General features: G+C 41.6%; 1 protein-coding gene across 1 annotated transcript; it reads right to left on the bottom strand.

The window, feature by feature from the left end:
- Nucleotides 1-9,976: 9,976 nt before the first annotated feature.
- On the bottom strand, nt 9,977-22,908 carry PERP (p53 apoptosis effector related to PMP22). Its single transcript, XM_059177444.1, has 3 exons — nt 22,508-22,908; nt 12,995-13,135; nt 9,977-11,443 (listed from the first exon to the last, which is right to left on the bottom strand). Exons 1-3 carry the CDS (start codon nt 22,719-22,721, stop codon nt 11,217-11,219), a joined length of 582 nt encoding a protein of 193 aa, XP_059033427.1. The 5' UTR covers nt 22,722-22,908; the 3' UTR covers nt 9,977-11,216.
- Nucleotides 22,909-23,166: the final 258 nt, after the last annotated feature.

Below are 23,166 nucleotides of genomic sequence, written 5' to 3'. Positions count from 1 at the left end.
ATAATACACACTTTATAGGCTTTTCTCCCTTCTCTGTATTACTTTCTCCACTTCCTCACTTGAGATTCCTGGGATCACCTCCCAGATACTACCTGTACCTCAATGCTTGTCTCATGTTCTCCTTTGGGGAAAAAACAATCTAAGGCAAATGGTTCTGGGAGTGGCACCAGGATGGAGCCTGCCATTGGCTCACTCCAGTCAGAGGGCAGACAAAATGGCCCTGCTGGTAGTATGCACTCCTGCAGTTGCCTCCTGACAGCCTGGAGCATCACAATTACTAAAACACTCTCTGTGATGGTTGGAAGAGCAAGCACTGGCTTATTTGCTCTCTGAAGCACTTGAAATATATGAGGGCAATAGTAAGGACAAGGATGGTTGGATGGTGAACTGGAGAGAGGGAATACAATCTTTGGGTCAACCAAGAATCAATTCACTGTGACACAATGTGAAAGCCAGAGATCCTCCTGGAAAATATTTAAAGGGGCCCTGACCTCCTGTACCTGTAGGGCAAGCTATGTTGGAAATCCAGCCTAGTGTTTGATATAAAGTTGATAGACATACAAAGGAGACTGAAACATAGTCCTAGGTCTTCCATGTTAAAAATTGGGCTCTGATAGGGAATGAGTTGGACTCTAAAACCTGGGGTGTAAGCATTGGGTGCAAAGCTCCACACTAACAGAGAAAAGCTACCTCCCATTGCCTGGAACCACACAAAGTTCCCTACTCGACACAGATGCCTCATGAGGTGATAGTGTCTTTATCATTGTTCCTTCCCTCTTTGCTTCTAAACCAATAATTAGGGCAAAGTCTTATGGTATCCTGAATGGGATAGTAAAGTTCATGCCAGAGAGAAATGGCCTATCCACCAAAAGAGCTGCAGGGCCTGGTTGATCTATCCAGTCAGTACTGAGGGAGCACACATGGGAATGGACGTTAGATTGAGAAACAGGTTGGTGGATAAACACCCCTCAAAAAAATAAACCACCCACTTAGAGACATCAGACCTTTCCATCCTGGAGCAGGCAGCAATTCATCCTGTCAGAGCTGATGTTTACTTCTGTTTCCTTTCCCCACCTACAGGGCCCCTACCAGCCCCATTATCCAAGGACTTACAAAGATATTGAGTTGTTGACATGAGATCCTGTATAACATATCCTTAAACTAAGGGAGCCAAGGGGACCATGAGGTGCACTGGTCTTTCCATACACTATCCCTCCCAGAAGCTGACAAACTGATAAAATATTAAAATAGCCTTTCACAGTCTCAGCTAAGCTACCAGCTCACAGACATTTCAGGGCTGGGATCAGCCGCTTGAACTTTTACTCCCAGTGTCTTGTTTGAGAGAATCTGTGGCCCCTCTAAGAGAAAATTTGGACTATGCAGAATTAGAGATCAAGGTTTCCAAGAGGAGGTGAGTTTCAATGAGGGGGACATAAGAAGGCTTCCACTGAGCCTAAAACTACTACCACTGGTCCCTTGGATTTCCTCAGGCAGGTAGACCAATGGGTCAATAATCCAAGTTAATATGCTGGTGTTAATTGACCTTCATCATCCCAAGGGGATATGGTTGCTGTAATGAAATATCAGTGAAAACCTCAGCCAGAGCTGCAATTATGGGGACTATACTTGATTTCACGAATCCCCCCATTTTTAAATTCTGCTTAGAACCTGTGGCCCACAGCCACCTTGAAGCGTTAATACCAGGGTCCGCCCAGGACGGGAGAGGGATGATCTAAGCAAAGACAGCAGTGAGGGACTATAGCAGACAATGTAGATGTCCAGCCATGTCTCTTTGACTCCTCTCTGATTAAGCCTGCAGCCATAGTGGACAGTTGCCTTACACACCGACAGCTTCCCACCCACCCCGGGTCCATCTTTGGATCCTTGGCCTGAGCACTCTACCTAGAGCCCTGAGAGTTTGCTCAGCCCACACACAGTCAGCCCAGCTGTGCCAGGAGGTAAATCCCAGAATCTTGACCATGAAAGACAGAACCATGAGCTAAAAAGCCCAGGCAGCTTAGGCTTCAGTACAACTATTTCGAGGGGCATCGTACAGGCTTCTCAGCAATAGTGAGCCCCAGTTGTAGTGATCTGACCATACACACACTTAACTTGTCTTTTTCCCTAATTTGTTTCCCCTCATCCCTTCATTTGTGCTTCCTGGCATCTCTTCCCAAATAAACTCTGTATCACTAAGTCCTTATCTCAGGAATCCAAATTGAGGCAGTGTGCCACGAGAAAAAGAAAGTGTTCTGATTTCAAAACCTCTTGATGATGTATAATTCATCTTAGCATATTACTAGTTCTGAAATTTGTATGATAATAAAAAGCAAAAAAAAAAAACACTTAAAATATTTTTTAAATATTTTAAAAATATTTTAAAAGATTATTTTTGTTTATTGGACACACAAAGAGAGAAAGAGAGAGAGAACAAGCAGGCAGAATGTCAGGCAAAGGGAGAGGGAAAAGCAGACTCCCCACAGAACAAGGACCCTGATGTGGGGCTCGATTTCAGGACCCTGGGATCATGACCTGAGCTGAAGGCAGGTGCTTAACTGACCCGGAGTGACCCTGGTGTCCTAAAATATAATTCTTAAAACCTTATTTACCTCTGTATCTCCCCGAAACAGTTGTGTTAGGTTAAGAGAATGGGTTTGGAATCAAAAGCACCTGGCTTGAATGATGACTCCATTATTTCCTTTGGAAGTCACTAACGTCCCTAAATCTCAGTATCCCAAACTCTGACATGGATGTGATCATGTGTCGGCCTAATGGGATTACTGCTATGATCAAATAAGAGCCTGGCATACAGTAAAGAAGTGAGACAAGGCGCTACTATTGCAATTACTTGACTGTAGAATCCTTTTTAGTAATAACTGCTCATATCCAGAAGAAGAATAGTTTTTGGAACTTCCTATATGCATCTTTCTTGTGAAAATCTGACCTCTCATCTTATGCAGAGAATCTTAGGTGAATTCTATATGGTGATTTCCTTTTCATAAAAGTCTTAAAAGCATTTGTACCATCTTACCAGATATTTCTGCAAATGAGAAACCCATGTTGAACATGCCAGCTTGGCACGAATATAAGCCCTCCAATGCCTCTTTGCGGATTCTCATTTTGCCTGTTTTTCCCACCTTCTTTGGTCAATGAAAAAGGTGTTTCAAGAGAAAGCTGTTTCAGAATATAGGAGTTGTCTACACTTTCCCACCAGTTCTAACTCATGCCGTGAGAACTTGAGGGACGGGTTGAAGGGACAGATCGGGCTGCTCTGTTACCAAAACAAACACGAGTCCCCAAACAGTGCTTTCCTCATGGAGGACTGGCTAAGAGAAAGACCACAGCAACAGGCTGTCTCGTGTTTAATAGTCTGCCACTCTTTGTGTAGTTCCCAAAGTGGCCTTAGGATTACACAGCCATCAGTTCTAACACTTTTCTTACCTCTTCTTAGAACAAAAATCTGTTGTGTGAAAGCATGTGAACAGCTAGGCATGTTTTATACAGAAGCCCCTGAGGACCAGCCCAGCTACACTGAGGTGACTCAAGCAGAAGGTTAGTCTTGAGATGGCTTTTCCTTCAGCAACTCAGCTCTCCCAGGGTCCCAGGACAGCCCCTTTGTGCATTCCTAACAGACAGCTCATTCAGGGGTTCCCAGAGAGCCCCATTAGGACAATTAGGCTAAAAATCAGCCAGTTGTGGCTGGAAGCTTCTTGTTAGCCTCTCAGGGCAGAAGTGTGCAGGCAGCCTTCTGAGCTGAGGAACATTACTGGGGTATTTATTACTTCTTAACATATATTTCAATGTGTAGTTTCCCTTAAGGTCTGTGTATTTGCAGTACATGTGACTAGAAAATGACAAACATCGCTTGACTCAGCTTTGACTTTATTTGGTGTTTTGTTTCTTTTTTTAAGCAGAATTAGTGTTTCCTCTTTTTTTAAAAAGATTTTATTTATTTATTCATGAAAGACAGAGAGAGAAGCAGGCTCCCTGGGGAGCCTGATGCAAGACTAGATCCCAGGACACTGAGATCATGACCTGAGCCAAAGGCAGCTGCTTAACCGACTGAGCCACCCAGGCGCCCTAATCGGTAATATTTCTGAATGTTGTATTTACCCTTTAAAGACATAAATTGGAGAACAGGGAGTGTGTTGGTAGTAAGTCCTTGATGTCGATGGTGAGAGCTGCCTCTGTTTCTGAGCCTCACAGAGGAAAATCTGAGGTGGCAAATCGGGGTGGGGTGTGCAGGGAAACATGGAAGAAGGCTTGACTAACTTCTCAAAACAATCCTGGTAAGCAATTTTATTCCTACTGGGGCTCCTCCTTTAATTGAGGACTGTTCCACTGTGGTATTTGGATGCCCTGATCTCCCAACCAGGGCTGCCCAGTGGGACTCCTCTTAAGGGATGGCACAGCCCCCACCCAGAGAACCACCCCAGAGGGCAGGCTGGGAACATCCTGCGTGGCTAATGTGCTGCTCTGAGGCATTTGTATTTGTTTGGGGCCTGCAAAGAATTCATTTCTTCTCATGGCGATGTCTCCAGCCTCGATGCACCTAACTTCTGACCAACATCTTCAGAAGAGACAGTTGTTCCAATGGTCTATCAGCATGAAAGCCATCCTTGCCAAAGTCAGCTTTCCATATGTACTTTAGCTTTTCAATCTTCTCTGTCTGGACTGAAATCATTTTTTCCTTTCTGTTGCGTTTTTTTGTTTTCCTTGAAAAAAAATGTTTAGGCATTGTGGTGTTACTTGACTAGAAATTGGGTGGGGTGGCATTTGGAAGCACCCATTGTCAACGAAGACTGTTAATTAAAGAATATCCGCTGTCAACCAAACAGAAAATATAGAAAGAGAAACAGAGGATTCACATAAGGAACTTGCTTTCAAAGTCTCATTAAAGTGACTTTTAGTGATTTAGTTCAGTTTCTGTTCCAAATCTAAGTGTTCCCTCTTGAAAGTAACCCATTCAAAAACAGTTGATAATTGCAGGCTAATTACCTTGAATCTTCGTACTGGAAAAACTGGCTGTGCAAACCATTGTACCACTGTCTATTAAGATTATTTGGTGACTCATTATCACTAAGACAACCTTATTTCAGTTAAATCAACAGGGTTCCATTTCTTCACCAGAGAGCTAGCTTTACACACCACACACATACACGCACATCTTCTGAGTTTTTCTTTATCTCCATAGCTAAGGAGAGTAAATTCCTAGATCGACAGTGAAACACAGAGGAGTACAAGTGGAACATCTTTAACGTGACAGGTTCTGAGCCTCTTTTAACTTTCCTTTCCGGCTGTCTTTTCCCACACCTGAGGTGTGTTATCCTCTCCTTTGCCACACCCAGAAAATACACCCAGATAATTAGCGGACTTGTGAAATCCAGGAACAATGAGCTGTACGTGTGACAAGGCAAGCCCAGTTCCCGGAAGAATGATCTCAAACAAGACTCTGAACATTGACTGGCAGGTCCCAATCTCTTTTTTTTTTTTTTTTTTTTTTTCAGTGTTTAAAGATTTATTGTTTGTAGGTCCCAATCTTGGTCTGTCTTCAGGAGTTTTAAAACCTGAAACCATATCCACAGGGGTGAGATACAGCAAACTTTTGACCTCAGTAGACCTGTTGTTAACACTCCATTGCAAAACAAAACAAACCTACAATTGCAGAAGGAGTGAGGAAAGGAGAGAATTCAAAGGAAGGAGCTGGAATACAGCCTCTTCATCCCAAGTTCCCTGAGCTATGTGCTCTTGCCCCTGATGGAGGAGTGGGATTCCTTACTTCATGAGTGTATGAAATACTCTGGTTCAGAGTCATCCCTCTTTCATAACAATTTAGATTTCAAAATTGCTGTAATTTCTGTTTTGGTTTTCCTGGTAATTCTTTGAATTTCTTTCTACGGAAGGGAATTAAGTACTGGAGGACTATCATAAACATTTACTCGTATCTTCCACCTGAGTCAACGTCAAGGTACTGGGAGTACAAACAATGGCTTCTAAGGAGACAATGATGTCCCCAAATAGGTCAAGTTTCATTCATATCTGCTCCATTTTATTTGAAGATTTGGAGAAGGGAGGTGGAGAGTTGAATAACTGCAATGCAAAATATTTTTATATGAAAAAAGCATGGCTATATTTCAGATTAAACAGTTGTGCAGACAATCAGGTGAAACTGGGAGCTGTGTACTCACCTTCCTATGCTAAGAGTGCTTAGGTGAAAAAGATCTATACACAATGTGGCTGGAAAGTGAAAAGGATCCCCTTTTCTATTTGTTTCTATTTCTGATAAGGAATACTCTCTAGCATAACAAAAGCTGAAGGACAAAATATGGTCTACCTGTATCAAGGTACTCTATATGTTGTGAGAATACTATGTGTTCACACATATTTCAAGGTAGTCAATAAATAATGAAGACTCATGACATTCTGTAATGTATGGATGATTCTAATGTCTAAAAAAGTTAAGACCAGTAATCTGCGATATCAAAAGCAGTACAAGTTAAGAAAACTAAAAACAAGGGCTTCAGAAAGATTTTGCTGGGTTTTTATTTATGAGGCCCTTTCCATCAAGCCACCAAGTCAAGACCGAATCCTCTCGTCTCAGCCACACCCCTGGGATAATCTGGAAACTGGCTTACACCTGCAACACTTACAAAGTGATGACTCACGTGGTCCAATCACAGAGAAGTGATCCAAAAAAAGAGAGCACAATCATGAAAACTCAAACCAGTGTGGACTGCGTTTCTCCAACTCCATGCAGTGAGATACACAGATCCAAGAAATCTATTATTAAATCCCTATTTTTCCCTTTCTCTCGTTTATTTTCTTTAGCTGCCCCCACCCAGACCTCACCCTTTATGCTTCTGGCCCTCCACCTTCTCCTTTACTCTACACCTTCCCATTGTACAATACCTCCCACCAGTCCCCCAAACACACTCGGAAGGCACATCCTTTCCTAGAGTATGGAGAAGTAGAAGAGGTTAAGGGCCCCACACCAATACAGTGGGGGAAGGGGGAAGCCCACGAGTACTCGTCTGGTATTACCTGGTAATTACCTGGTATACTATTCCCCACTACACCAAATACCATATTTTGCACTTATTATTCCTATTATTTACTAACTGTCTGATCTTGAGAGTTATTTCATGTTCCTATGTTTTCATTCCTCCTTTGAGTAATTAATAATAAACTAAACCCATATTAGAGGGTCAAGATGAATTTGTATGGGTTAGCACATGGGAAGCACTTAGAACAGACAATACTATTTAATAAGGGTGACCGTCATCTCTGGGTTTTGCCTACAGGTCAATTGTTCCCTTCTCTAAGGGGTAGGAAAGTCTGGTGGGAGGAAGGGGGGACAGACCAATGGGCACACTCTTCATGGAGCAGACCAATTGCCCTGATTTACATCTTCCCCCTTTCCCAGAGCTACTCTTTTCTCTGCCAGCTCCAAGCTCTGCACCTCTTTTATTTTTTTTAAGATTTATTTATTTATTTATTTATTTTTTTGGCACAGAGACACAGCAAGAGAGAGAACACAAGCAGGCGGAGTGGGAGAAGGAGAAGCAGGTTTCCCGCTGAGCAGAGAGCCTGATTGGGGGCTCAATCCCAGGACCCTGGGTCCATGACCTGAGCCAAAGGTAGACACTTAACAACTGATCCACCCAGGCATCCCCAAACTCCACACCTCTTTGCCAGTTATCAGGCAGCACAGCTGTTAACTTTCCAACAGCCAAGTTGAGTTTATTCAGGGTGGTGGCTTCACTCCAGTGTTGACGATATCACTCATTTTTCATCTTCTCAAATTTGACAAAGCCTCTGGTCAGCTAATGGACTCTTATCTTGGTATGGATTTAATTCCTCTAGTACTTACTTATTATTCTACATTTTTTCCCATATTAGTCAGAAATGATGGATTTAATGGAGTCCACTCCACCATCTTGAATCAGAAGTTCCCTGGAATATACATAAAGCTTTTCTTCTAAGCCTTAGGGTTACTTATGCTCATGATAGAGTTCACATTCATTTATTTAGTGGTTCTTCCAACTATAGGAATCTTCTTTCATTTTCAATTAAAGAAAATTCCATCACAGTATTAACATTTTAGTCATTGTCTCTAGCTGTGAAAGTCAGCTTGGAAAAGAGCCATATTAAAAAAAAAATAGCCTCACTTTACCATATTTGCTTTTTCCCAAGAATAGTTAAGTAAATTAACAAATACAAACACACTGAATCAAAGAATTTTGAAGGAGAAAAGGATCATTTGCAATCATTTTATGCATGAGGTTATAAGGCTAGTGGAAAGTAAACTGCCCCAAGCCTGCACAGCCAGCAAGTGCCGAAGTTGGATGAGTTTCAAATATGGCTTTTTTGGGTATGCCTAGAAAAACAAAACAAGTTGACTCAGCATTCATGTTTATTTTATGAATAGGACTGTCTTTCAGCAGGGGTTTGTAGCAAAAACCAACATGATGATATTAGGACTATATTCTCCCACTGTTTTCATTTCCTTAGAAAAGGAAAGCCTATCAAACTTTATTGTCAGTTCTGCAGTATATGGTTTTGAAGCGAAAAGTAATTACAATCCATAGTTATCTCATGTGACAACTGAAAGAACTTGACATATTACTTCTTTGTTACGTTCAACGTAGATGGCACCAAGCATATCTGATTACTTATACCATGAGTGTGAGATAATTGTTTGGGAACCTATAACTGCTTATTTAAAGGGTGGAGACTCCTGATATACTTACAGAGCCAAGCTAGCTTTACTGGGGGAAATGCCATACAGTGCATTGTTAGTCTTCAGATGGTTTCTTAGTCAAATTCTTCATTACTCTCCAGAATGCTCTGGAATTCTATAGCTCCATTTATGACATAAATGTATCTGTTCTGGTGAAAATCAATCAACAAGGCTATTCCTGAACAAGGCTGAAAGAAGTGAAACATTTTAGCCAAAGTAACAACACTCAGTGTGTCTTTGTTATAAACATTTCAAGTTGAAATTCTTCTGTTAATATAGACCATTGATCCAAGGAAGCCATATTTTTTTCTAAATGTGCATCATTAGAATATAGTGTGTAACTTATTAAGGAGGTGAAGAAGACAGTTGGACAAGGAAGTATCCAAAGACAGGAATGCTCACTTTAGAGAACCTTGTACCTGATAATACTTTTGAGGTAAAATGGGTGTTCTAGTTTCTTAATGTCTAGCTATTCATTATCTGTTGAGTTACTTCTGTTTTAGAGGATGACATTTTTAGCATTGTTAGTTATCACTTCAAGTCCTCTATTGGCCACGGAATTTTTGAAAATTTTTGGTATAAATAATCACCCAGGTGACTTTCTTCTAAATTTATGATGAGAAACATTAACCTCATATTTTGAAAAACACAGAAAAAAATTGACCACCAAGAGCCAACTAGCCAATAGAAGCACTAAGAAGTATGTCCAGTCTCCCAGTATGCCACCCAACAACCCATCTTCACATTTCCACACACCAGAGGGGAATTAAGGGGAATTAACCTACAACCCATACTGTAAAACCATGATCAGACAGGAATGTGGACAAGGGGAATAGAAGAAACTACTTGCTGTCTCACTCCCTGAGTGATCCCATTTCAAGCAGGAAGATGAGAGAAGAATGAACCTTTGCTAAACCACACCAACATTCCCTGAGAAGTCTCTTAGGCCATTTCCCTCTGGTGGTAGCACTGGATAGAGGCTGTATAGGATCTGTGTGTTGGGTATTGGTCATTGAGGAAGAAGTCCAGGGAGCAGACTCCCTGAATCCGTGAAAGTCCCTTCAAATGTGTTATGGGAAACCTAAAATAAGCAAGATCCTTCAAGCTAAGAAAAAGCTGCTTCTCATTTTATCCCATGTTCTTATTATTTTGTCCCATCCAAAGCATCTTTTAAAAACTCCCTTCCCCAGAGTTGAAAAAGGAAAAAAAGCAAGACCAAAAACTACAAACTAGGAACAAGATTAAACACCTGGTTTATTGGGAAAAATTCATAATGAAAACTGCAATTGCTTATCCTGCAACTTACAAAATAATAATTTGATATATAAAATGAATTAGTTTTCACTATGTAAATACAAATGGTTAAAAAAAAAATAGTCCATGTGATATATCCTCTATTTGCCATTCAGAGAAATCTCACATCCTTGAATTCTGTGTGTCTCACATCAGGTATTTTGTATCTCTTTTTCCAAGGAAGACCAGGTTTGTCTACATTGAAGGTGGTGTTTACAACTGCAATCTACCAGAAGCTGTGTCTATATGATTAGAGCCCAGCCAAACCTGAGATGAACAATTCAAGCCACTTCCTCTCCTTCGGCTATTTTAATGACTTTGTGAGAGGAATGGAGCTCCGAAAGCTTTACTAAACCACTGGTTCATGCCTATCAGTCATGATGAATTAGACCCAGCCCATCTTTGAATCCATCTACTGTGTTCCTGAACATATAGACACAAAAGAGTACAGATTTATTAATACAGCATTTTCCCACACCCCAACCCTATAAACCACTTTAAAAGAAAAAAATTTCATCTTAACCTTTCACTACATAAGGAGGCCTTAATAATGCTGCAGGCTTTGGGTATGAAAGAATACTTTCCTAGTTGCCATAGCATGGTAACAGAAAGCTTCACAAAAAAGATCAGGATATTAGTTAGAAATTCTCACAAACAATATGCATTGAGGAAGCTTTTTAGCTTCTTTAAATAAGTGAAGGCTTGGAAAATATTTATTTTTTGCATTTCTTTTAGGATCTTTGGTCACTGACAATTCTTACTAATCTCTCTCTCTTTTCATTGGCTCTTAATGGACACAGTCCATTCCACCTGGGAAAAGTAGAAACTCGATCAGGTCAGTCCAATCTTTGAAGCCTTCTCATTTTTGCCTTATACAGTGGTTACATTTCATATTCATATTCTTTTACAAATGTCATATAAATGGTATTTATAGATATAAGGGGATATTGGCATATTATAGGTCATTAGTTTAAAGAAGTAAGCTTTGTTTACAAAACATATATAAAAGATGAATATGAAACTGTAACACCATTTAAGAAATATTTTCTCCCAAATTATTTTAGCATTGACTAGTTTAATGAGATTAACACTGCCCACAAAATGGGTTCAAAGGATGCTGGCGAAGGCAGTATCTTGCTCTGGGATCCATCTTGGCAGCAGTGATCTTCTGCTCACTCCCACCTTAGGCAGATGTGTAGAAGTACCTGGGCTTGGCATTACCCAAAAGGTCATCTTCATAGTTGGGAAGGCAACAGAAGAAGAAGGCACAGCCAATCAGGATAATCGTGGCTGCCCACCCAAAACCATAGGCCCAGTTATAGATGTAAGTGACAGCAGGGTTGGCATGAAGGTTGAAGGTCTGGGTGTACTTCACAGGGTAAATCACCAGGGAGATGATCTGGAATACGGCTAAAGGGAAGAAAAACATCCCCAAGTGAATACAAATGCACAAATGAATGCAAGGGAACAATAGGTCAACTCCCTCTTCCACAACTGGTTTTTGTCTTTAAATAAGTGTTAAATCCACTTCCTGTCAATGAAAGGGACTTGGGGTGGGGGGGATCTATTCGACATGAGCCAGAACATGTTATTGACTCTTGTATGTCAGAGAGACCTGGCACTGAGCAGAATGCTGATTATATGAAACACAGACGAAAGGCAACTAGAGAACCCTTCTTTAGTACCTGTGTAAGCATTGTGTTTACTAAAGTAAAAAGTGCAAAACTCTGGTGTACCGTTGAAAGCAGGGTGGTAGGTTTTCATCTTGGTATTTCCTGTGCCAAACACAGTAAATATTTTCAGGGCTAGTAAAAATAATATATATACACCTACACACATGTGTGTGCACACACACACATATATTTGACAATATTGATCTTTAACAGCACATGATTGGAATATTCATTTAATAAATGAGTAACTAAATGAATCTACAAGCCAATGATGTGAATGATCAACAGAGAAATACCAGGAAAGCCTGCAGAGGAGGCGAGAATCTGAGGAGTAAATAGAAAGGGAGAGATGGAGGTCAGAGGGAACAGCATTCCAGGCTGGGGGAAGAGAAACACCGGAGTGTTTCTCTTGGAGGAGTGTAAGGAGGATCTAAGAAAGAAAACACAGGTCAAGAAGACTTCTATCCTCTTTGGCATTAGAGTCACCCAATTACAATTACTATTAATCATATTAACATTTTAAGCAACTTTTAAAAAAAGAACTTGATTAAATTGACTTTTGTTTTCTTTTTTCATGAACATGCATAACTCCATGGAGCTATAATGAGCACACACGTGCTATGTTGTGCTCTGTATTCTTTTCACATCATATTTCCCATGTCTGTTGCCATGTCAGAGGATAGGAACACATTTTCGCTCTATAACATTAAGACACTAAGTCTACACCCAGTGGTGCCAACCAGTTGTGCTCCAAGAGCCCTAGGTCTGGTATTCCATTAATAAATGTTCACTCTGACCACACCCACCTGTATCACTAAATCTCCCATACTGCAGAATCAGCTCTATGATACAAGTTCTGGACCTGGCCCATCCTAGGGTCTCCTGTCCCACTGCAGAAAAACTTTCTATGACCCGCTACATCATAAGATTGTAACATTCCTTCTATAAGCAAAATGGGCTCAGCATGGGGCTCACAGGAGGACAGCCCTGGGGCCACAATGGAAAAAGTGCAGTGATTGTTGTCAGCTGTTGTTGTCAGCTCTGGTCCCTCAAAGCAGGGTGTCACTGGACATGGACGTGGGGTCACGCAGCATGGACTGGAAACATGGGGTACTGCCTGAGACACAGGAGGAAAGGGACCTAGACCTAAAAGCCCATGTCTCCGTTACTTTTGCGCATGGTGACACATCTCCTGACAACAGACCTGGAAGTGTAATTGTCAAGGATTGTGGGTTGGACAGTATTACAGAGATGCCTACTGAAGGTAAGAATGAAGAACCTGTCTTACCAGCCAGGGCCAGGAGGCCTCCAATCACTCTGAGAAAGACGAGCATCTGGGGTCCGCAGAGGGCAAAGAAGGACAGGATGAAACAGATCACCAGGATGATAAAGCCACAGAAGAGCATGGCGGCCGCTGCCCTTCCCCACGCTGTAAGAGAAAAGAAATGAATAAGACACACAGGCCACATTTAAAAATTACCTATCGAAGTATCAATAGAAGTTTTTTTTTAAATCTTCTACTACTTATATTTGGTGGAAAGACTGTGTTTTTGATGGGAATTAAGCATCTCCATATCTCAAGGGAAGAATAGGCAATTCATACGGAAGGCACTAATATATTACTTGTGGTAATACCTTCTCCCCTCAGACTTGGGGTAAATGTTTCTAGCTCTGAAATGAAAGTTAGAATTCATTCAACTCTTTCTCACGTAATAAAGAGGCCATATAAACAGGTATATTTAAAAGGCTCTCTCCTTCTTCCCCTCCCTACGCTCTTGCTCTCTCTCACTCTCACTGTCTTGCACTCTCTCAAATAAATAAATAAAATAAATAAATTTTAAATAAAAATAAATAAATAAATTTTAAAATAAATAAATAAAATAAAAGGTTCATGCAAGTTCTAACATAACATATAATAAACAACACTTTTGGTATTGAAAAATTAAGTTATAATATCTTTAGGAAATGGTTCAAATACCTTTAAAAAGATCTTTGTTTTGTATTAATGTTTGGTCCTGTGCCAAAATAACCATTGAAAAGCATACTTATGACTAGACAGAGAGGTGCACTAAAGTGATTTAATTATAAAGAAGCTTTGATTTTTATAACAAGTTTAGGTATAAACATATCCCATTGTTTGTCTAAATTTTAACTTCTGAAGTATTCAGAATTTATAGCGCAAGAGTTCTTAATGATGGATAGGACTCTTAAAAACAATCAAGATGAAGTGAAAATTGAGTTCTGATTTTGAAAATCTGCGTGGACACCTCTAGTCTTGTATTGTTCTACCGTCAGCCCATGGAAATAGGAGAACCATGATACCCAGGTTAACAATTCCAGTCAGTAATTCCTGTTGTGCAGCCTGCACTGATTTCAAAAATCTCTTCCCACACAACCTGCTTTCTAGAGGGCTTAACTGACATTGATGATGTAATTGCCCTGGCCAGGCACTGTGCTAAGAACTGGACATGCATTAGTTCACTAAATATTCACAGTAACTTTTAATGTCTTTTTTTTTCCTAAGAGAGGGAGGCAGAGGAGGCGCAGATGAAGGGGAAAGAAAATCTTAAGCAGGTTCCACGCTGACTGCAGAGCATGATGTGGGGCTCTCTCTCACGACCCTGAGATCATGACCTGAGCCTAAATCAAGGGTCAGACGCTTAACCAACTGAGTCACCCAGACACCCCCACAATACCCTTTGAAAGTTCATACTACCATCATTTCTTTACTGGGGCACCTGGCTGGCTCAGTTGGTGGAGTATGGGACTTTTGATCTCAGGGTTGTAAGTTCAAGCCCCACGTTGGGTGTAGAGATTACTTAAAATTTAAAAAAAAAAAAAATGTTTATCACCATTTCTTTAGAAATGAGGATATACTAAGACTTTGAAAGTTCAAGTGACCTGCCCATTGCCACATAGCAATTGCCACTGTGAGTGGTTCAGGCAGAGTTTGATTTACAACCTGGATAAATCCAAAGCATGACTCTTCAGATACGTAATTTATATCCCATAAAATTCACTCTTTCAAAGTATACAATTCAGGGGTCTCTACTATATTCACAGGGTGGTGCAATCATCACCGCTTATAATTCCAAAATTTTCATCACCCCCCAAAGAAGCCCCATATCCATTAGAGGTCATTCACAATTCTCCCCTTCCTCCAGCTTCCAGCAACAATTAATCTAGTTTCTGTCTCTATCAGTTTGCCTATTCTGGACATTTCCTATAAATGGAATCCATACAGCATGGCCATTTGTGACTGTCTCCTTTCACCTAGATTAGTGGCCTCAAGGCTCATCCGTATTTGCAGGTACCAGCACTGCATCCCTCTTTGTGGCCAAAAAAATTCTGTTGTACAGCTCTCCCACATTTTATTTATCCAATCATTCATTCACTGATGGACGAACATGCGCTCTTGACCTACACATCCACCCAGGTGCACTCCTGACCCACTGAATCAGAACTCAAGAGGTAGTACCCAGGAATCTGCACCTTACTGACATTTCTTACATTCATGCTAAAGTGTGAGAAGAACTGAGAGAGATTATTAATCTCCTTATGAGACCAGATCAGCCCTGGCAAAAACAAGAGCATGTAATTTTCAGGATGTGACCCATCGTCAATTATAGCCACATTCTATAGATTTTTTTTTTTTTTATGGCTACCACCAATCATTACATCAATTAAATCCAACTATTAAATTCAAAGAAGTAGATACTGATTTTTCCTTTTGAGTTCACAGGTTACAAACCATAACAAAAGGTGACATCTACATAAGCATGCAGAGGAATGCAAACGTTGGGGAAAGCTGCATAGCAGAATGTGAATTCTCAATAACAACAATAAAACTCCCTAACAAAGAGCATATTTTGATAACCAAACTTTGACAGTCACAGATTAAGGTTTTGTAAGTATAGCTAAACAAGTCGTGCATGATGTAGCTTCACAGAGTAACATCAATAATTATTCCTATTTATTTGGGGAAGACTATTGTTATTACTACTCCCTCTAACATGATAGCTGAGGTGTAATTTACAGAAGTTTGAAATACTTGAAAGAAATTAAGAAACCAGCAAGCCAGGTCACCTAACCTGAAGCCAACAGGTGAGCACAAACAGAAACACAGCCCATGTTAAGCACCTGGCGTATGCTGTGTGAAATAATTCCGTCGTGACTTGTTTACGTAACATGCTGAGTCTAAAGAAAATCAAAATGGCAAATTAAGTGGCTTCTTGTCTTAAGAAAGGCTTCTCTGGAAGTAGAAGGCATGTAATCTGCTCCTACAGCATGGGAACACCCAGAATGAATCACTTATCTATCACTGAAGACCCAGATTTTGGCACGGTTTTGAAGATCTGGCTGATGAATATGGAGTAAGATAACCTGCCTTCTCATATCAATGACTAGGTTGCTGTAAAATGATGAGATGGACCCTCCCAGGTCTGAGCAGAGTCAGCCCAGCCCAATATCCTGCCTGAGAAGGGGACCAACAGCCATGTAGACATGGCAAATCTCCATGACATACATTTTGAAAAGCTGAGATGAGTCTGTACCCCCAAGTACCTTTGGTCTTACCTAATTACCCAGAATGAGCTTAATACCTGCAAATTTACCCAAACCTTTGGGGAACTATTTATATTTTTATATTATACCATGATCTAAATTATACCGTTATCTACTGACCCAACAGAAAAACATCAATTTTTTTAAAAACTTGTCCATGACTGAACAGACGGATGGTCTTTGGCTCTTCAAAGGCAGAATGTGCTTCTTCATTGTGAAGACAAGTTATTGTGAAGACACCATTATTATTTTATATGCAAATTGTATTGCCTTTCCTAATTGTGGTTTGTGATAGAGGGCGGGGAAGATTCTTGTTCTCAATTAGCACTCTCTGAACAGAAACCACAAATCAGGTAGGACTCCAGGTAACCAGATTCCGTGTTTCTGTGCAGGAACGGTTTCTGTTTGTTCTGTCCCCTTAAGGGAAGATGAATTTGGTGTTATTTATGATCCGTTACGTCCTAATTTTTTTTCTAAGTGCCATTTGGACAAGTTCCTATTATCAAAGAAACCAGAGGACTTATAAATCCACTTGTAAATAGGATTCATTAAAGATCCATTTGGAAAATTAGCTTACCTAATTTTGCCATCACTTGCAAAGAATAAACCTTAAATCAACACTAACAGTCACTGAAGAAATTCTGATTTTTTTCCCTAGGAAATGCTTTTAAACTTTTTGTATGAGAAAAATGCTGTATCTTTTTTCCAGTGATGACATGTGAAAACACGATGTTGCAAGTCAAATACAGCTAGGAAAAGACCAGTGAGGTCAACTGATAAGAAAGGAGCCAAATAAATAAATAGGTAGACAGTAGAAATAAATAAATACCTTGAATGCCAAGCTAGGAACCATTAACCAAACTGAAGCTTGTGGCGGGGTGGGGGGACCAACAACAACAACAAAACTGTAAGATGAGAGCACTATTAATATTTTTAGTATTGTGAGCAACATTTGGCACTAACCGTTCCTCCAAAGTTAGTTTTTCTTTTAATGAATTTGCTGCATTCTTTTTTTTTAGTTTTTTTTTTTTCTAAAGATTTTATTCATTTATCTGACAGACAGAGATCACAAGCAGGCAGAGAAGCAGGCAGAGAGAGAGAAGGAAGCAGGTTCCCTGCTGAGCCGAGAGCCGGATGCGGGGCTCAATCCCAGGACCCTGGGACCATGACCTGAGCTGAAGGCAGAGGCTTTAACCCACAGAGCCACCCAGGCGCCCCTTTTTTTTAGTTTTATACATGGCTACCATACCCTGACCAGAACAGTCTGGCCTAGCCCCTTACTCAGTGTCCTGCAGACACCAACCTGCCGCCCAATTTGAGTAGGGCTCCTTTCCAGAACAACAGATTCAGCTATTAATAGTACAAAGGCCCTACCTAGTAAATCTGAGAACAGGTCAGATCTCATACTGGTTGTATAGGGTTCTTTATGTCAGACTCTTTAGGTCACAGAACTGAAAACTGGATAAAATCATGGGTGAAAAAATTAAAATGTTAAAGATAACCCATGGGTGGAGTATATATTCAAAAAGACTGGGGCATGTCCAATGAGGAGGTAATGGGCAGGAACACAGGCCGGGGCCTCTGAAACTGGAAAGCGTTTACAAATCACGTGGCTATCTTGTGAAATAACCACCTTCCAGGTAATGCTGATGCCCCTCGTCTGGACATGTTGATTTGCAAAAATCAAGAGAACAACTCGTCACAGGCCTCCAAAAATATCTACATCGAAGAAGCGAGTTTGCAGAAGCTTTAGAAGGCAGTAAAGCAAGGTCAAGGTCCCATGGGATGGCATCCAGCTGGTGTGAGATTCTTTACATGCTCCACATTTTCTCCGGAAACGGAGCCTGATGATAACTACTTACCACTGGGTTTTTATAGAACCGTGATACGTTCTCTCTTTATGGTGTTCTTTTAAAGCCTCAGTGGGGAAACCATCCTACCCAGGAAGATGTGAACACAGGGATTTGTACCATGAACATAGACAAGATATCTAGCAGGGAATCGGGGAGCAATCCTCACAGACTTGAAAGTGGGTCAGATGAAAAAGGCTAGGAAGTAGCATTTACGTGGAAGCATACTTGAGCTCCATCAGTACAAGACAAGTACTTTTAGACAGAGAGCAGCGTCCAGAGAACTGAATTAAGTTGTGGAACAAAGGGAAGAGGCTTAGCTTGTCGTGGGTGGTGTTGATGAGTAAAGACTTTGGTGAAAGCTTGAACAGGTGCACTCTTATGTCCTTCTATAATAGCCTGGGCGTCTGTGTCCGCTAGCAAGGAGAAAACAAGGCCACTTAAAAGGGAGTGAGGCTTCCGGGCAGTTCCTGCTAAATGCAGCCAGTGAGCCAGTCGTTGGTTCCCACACATCTGAATCTTATAAATCAATATAAATTTATATTTTTAATTATGAAAATCAATTGAGTGGCCAATTTTTTATTTTGCTGTGTAAAAACCATGAACATCCACCCACAGTGAATAATCTATCCCACCAATGCCTAATTTCATAAAACCATAACATTTCTATACCTCACCCTGCCTCCCCGTCAAAGGGTCTCACGAGCCTAATCTCAACATGAAATCCTTTAAGTTGAATTTAGAGCGATATAAACCTATTCCCTTTGTGCTTATCTTTCTCATCTCCTATACATTTAAGAACCATAGGGCTAAATGATCTAAAAATAGGTCCTATAATACTCTGATTCCTGGACTTACCTAAGACTGATTTCATGTAAAAGCAAAACAAACCAAAAAAAAAAAAAAAAAAAAAAAGAACAAAAAGCAGAAAACAGCCCATTCAATGCACTGTGCGGTATTCAAAGACATCTGGTAAAAAGGAGGTTCTGTACTTGTGAGGCAGGCACTCTAACTGAGCTGCCCTGGGTCCCCACTGCCGTTCCTGGCGCATAGACTCATCACCCTTAGTCTCCACCCTGACAAGTAGGTGCCTGCTTTGGATTTGAAATCTGTATCACTGATATTTAAAATAATCTCCTGATGTATTTTTTTCTTAAGACTGGAGAAGAAAGGGTGCCTGGCAGAACAAAAACAGGATGCAAGAACATGCATGCAAATCCAAGTTTGCATTTTATGTATGGGTGAAATCGGACCAATCATTGCAATGCTCTCTTCCTGTTTGGACAAATATAAATGTGAGATTCTCTCCATGCTCGACATGCTCATGATTTTGCTTAAAAATTAAATGGGTATTTGTGAAACTGGGTATTTCTGTAGTTGTTAATATCATGTAAATGCAAATTTCAGGGGGAAATTTAGTTCATTTATGAGGGAAAATGAGGTGATGTAGCAACCTGAAATTCTTTTAAAAAACCATCAATAACTGTGAGGAATATAATATTCTGCATTTTACATCGTTCTAATGGGTAGTATCATGTTCTGCATTTTACATAGTTCTAAGAAACTATTTCCCTTTACAAAAACGTCTCTATTATTAGTATAATTGCCAAGACTTGCCAGGAATAATCTGTGCTTTTAATATCAAAATGAACATACTAATGTTATGAATATTAATTAATAGAAAGAGATGGTCAAGCACTTTGTAATAAAAAGATATACTTTCTTAATCGTATTTACTCAATGTAAATCACAACATTTACACTCTAGTACATATCAAGAAGTTTTTTAAGAGTCAATAACACATTCAATCATCTATATTAAGATATTATTTGATTTTATGTTTAAGATTTTATTTATTTGACAGAGAGAGACACATTTAGAGTGTGAACACAAGCAGGGGGACTGGGAGAGGGAGAAGCAGGCTTCCCGCTGAGCAGAGAGCCTGATGTAGGGCTCGATCCCAGGAGCCCTACAGGCAGATCCCAGTGAGCCACCCAGACACCCCTAAGATATCATTTTAATTAGAGCCATCCACCTTATTCCTTGTTGTGTTTACACATGTGTAGGAGTGTGTATAAACTGCTTACTACATTTTAGAGAAATCTCCTGTAAACATATTGTTTTCCAAAAAGCCTTACTGGTTATCTGAAAATCTCCAAAGTTGGAGATGCCTAGAAAATCGCCCTACAGTGTAGGAATCCACAATTTCGATATTTGTGAAGCAAAACTAGCCAATAGTCAATGGCAGAAAAAATGAAGTGTAAGTATAATAAACACTCAACTCATCTCTGACACAGGAACCTGAGATGGACCTCTCTCTGGGGAGTTCACATCTACATCCTTCTTCCCACGGACAAATAATGACAGGGGATCCTGGATTCATGATTTGATTCTAGGTCTTGCACAAAAGCTTCATCTAATGTGTTATTGACACATACTTATCTTTGCAAAGGTCTATAGGAGTAACTTAATTGGGATGTTAAAGCCACCACCCGCTTAACGAATATCAGTCTTGCTGCATCGTAAAGGTAGCAATAGATTTTTTTTAAACTTGGAAAACTGAACTTTACCGAAGACCAATTTCTACATCAATTTGAAACATATTTTATACACTGGATCAGTGTTGCCTTTAGCATTAAAAGAGTTAATGCTTTAGATTTCTAATTAAAAAATTAAACCAACAAAACCTGTTTATTCCCTTCTATATACAAAGCACTATATCATTCTGAGGCTCAAGACACCACACCCTACAAAGGTGAGCTCATCTTGCAAGTCAAGAAAAATAAGAACTGCATTGTAGTGAGTTTCCCAAGAGGGCTGGAGTCACAGCCAGAGCCTTGCAGGCCAGATCATGTCCCAGCAATAGCTGGTGGTTCTACCAGCTCCTCTCTTCCTGTGGTGCACTAAGTTGACTTCACATGAGGGAGGATTGCAGAGTACTCTTTGGGTCTGTACTAGTCTTTGTTCTGAAGTATGATTATCAAGTCTGCTTAAAAACACACCTATTTAAGCAGTCCTGTTAAGTTCCCCTACAAGAGACTGAGCTCCAATGCGTTTTAACTAAAAGATAAAGCATATTACTTCAAAGATATTAATTCCCTTTTAAAACCTAAAAGATCTCAGATAATAGAAACACTGGCAGGCGCTCTATTTGTTTTAAGAGAGAAAAAACACAGACTCTAAGGAAAGGAGAAATTCCATGCAGTCTTTACATTTTATTAGCTGCTAACGAGGACCATGCCTCCCTTTGCGGGAAAGCTCCTATTGGGAATTTCCAAACAGTCCACAGTAGATAAGATACAGCACCAAGCTCTGGATAGGGGCCCCCAGAACCACAAATAAACACTGTGCTTGGAAGCCGTGGGCCACTTCAGAGTAAAGAATCAAATTAATGGGTCTTAGGCAGGGAATGAGAAACGGCAGGGTAGCCTTCTTTCTGGGTTTAAAACTATTAAATTCAGTTGCTGAGGCCCCATTCAGTAGCATTTAGCTTAAGTTTGGATTAGGCTCCTACTTAAACCCTCCTCTCCCGCACCCCAGGCAAAACACTGCTAATGACAAGAGATCCGGGCTCTTCTTCCCCACTGTCCTAAGAAGGGAGTGGCAGTAGACAGGACTGTGCTCCTCTCCAGTCCTGCCTATTATGTAGGACACCAGGGCTGCCCCCATGCTGGAAAAATAAAACGCTCGATCTGCACTATATGAAATTTGTCAACTCCGCTTCCTTTTGCTGGTGTGGAAGATGTGTTTGCTGCGTCGATTTTACATCAGATTAAAGTAAGTTTTTCTAAACAACAATGGCGGACTTAAGTCCAAAAGACACCCCCTAAAGCTAACCAGAACTAGCCTGCTGCTTAAAAATACTGCGGTCCCTCTTGAAATCATGACTGCTAACACTTGGACGGAAAGGGCCTTTTTGTTGCTTTCACTTAGTTCGCGTTAAACGATACACCGACCTTGGTGAAGGCACATATTTTAATATTTTATTTTAATCTCGTGAGGAATCAGAGGAGATGGTGGAATGGTAAGAGATTTCAGTGGGTCCTCAAGAAAATACAGTTTGTTCATTGTATTTCCTCACCTAAACCTTTTCGACGGCTGAAAATCTCCTCTGGCACATAACCGACAAAGCCTACAGGAAACATAGTTTAAACTAGGGCCGTTTTCGTTTCAGTGTTGAGTCTGGTTTTGGCCACTCAAAGCTGCTACTGCTTTCTTCTGTTCAGGTCTGATGCCTGAATCTAAGCTCTAAACACACTCCTCCCCACCCCACTGCCATCACTCCCTACCGCTGCCCCAGTTCAGTCCTTTAACTTGGGGCGGTCTCCGAAGATCGGCGGAAGGCCCAGCCGCAGCCCGGAGGGCTTCCCGGAGGCGGCGGCACTCACCGTACTCCATGAGGCTCTGGCAGCCATCATCGTAGGACCCGCTGCCGCCGCCCTCATGGAAGCATCGCCACCACAGCGAGGATGTCTGGATGTGGTCGCTCGACTGCAGCCAGCCGCGGCCGGCCAGCGCGATGATGTCGAAGGCGATGGCGCTGAGCAGCAGCAGGGGCAGGATCCACCTGCAGCGCTCGCAGGCCAGGCCGCAGCGCAGCATCTTGACGGTGGCGGCGCGGAGGAGAGGAGCGCGCGGGGCTCGGACGCCGCGGAGACTGGCCCGCCAGCGCGGGCAGCGCGACAAAAGGGAAGAGGCCGCAGGGAGGCGGCTCCCGGGAGGACGCGGCTCGGGGCGCCCGGGCCCCACCTAGATTCCGGTGACTCACGGCGCGCCGCCCCGACCTGCCCGGCCGGCCCGGGTGTGCGCGGGGAGAGGCGGGGCCGGGCTCGGGTTACACGGGGCGTGGGGGAGCCTAACCCGCCCGCGCCCGGCCTGGAGCCGCGGGGCGCCCCGCCCGGCCAGGGATGGGGTCCGGGGGGCCCGGGCTGCCCCCACGCGCGCCTCCTCGCCTCCCCACTGCCTCATGTCCCGCTTCCTGGAGCCTCTCACGTCAAATGTGGTTTTCACAGTGCCTCACCGGGTGCCCATTTTAATCCGTGCAAAC

This window comes from Mustela lutreola, chromosome 6, assembly GCF_030435805.1.
Source record: "Mustela lutreola isolate mMusLut2 chromosome 6, mMusLut2.pri, whole genome shotgun sequence".
Lineage (NCBI taxonomy): Eukaryota > Metazoa > Chordata > Mammalia > Carnivora > Mustelidae > Mustela > Mustela lutreola.
This window is presented reverse-complemented; position numbering and strand designations above follow the sequence as displayed.

Bases quoted from the DNA above. Each gene is read 5' to 3' on its own strand.
- PERP (XM_059177444.1), bottom strand. From the start codon at position 22,721: ATGCTGCGCTGCGGCCTGGCCTGCGAGCGCTGCAGGTGGATCCTGCCC. The intron at 13,136-22,507 runs GTGAGTGCCGCC...TTTCTCTTACAG, and splicing joins CCAGAGCCTCATGGAGTACG to CGTGGGGAAGGGCAGCGGCC. The intron at 11,444-12,994 runs GTAAGACAGGTT...TCTTCCCTTTAG, and splicing joins AGGCCTCCTGGCCCTGGCTG to CCGTATTCCAGATCATCTCC.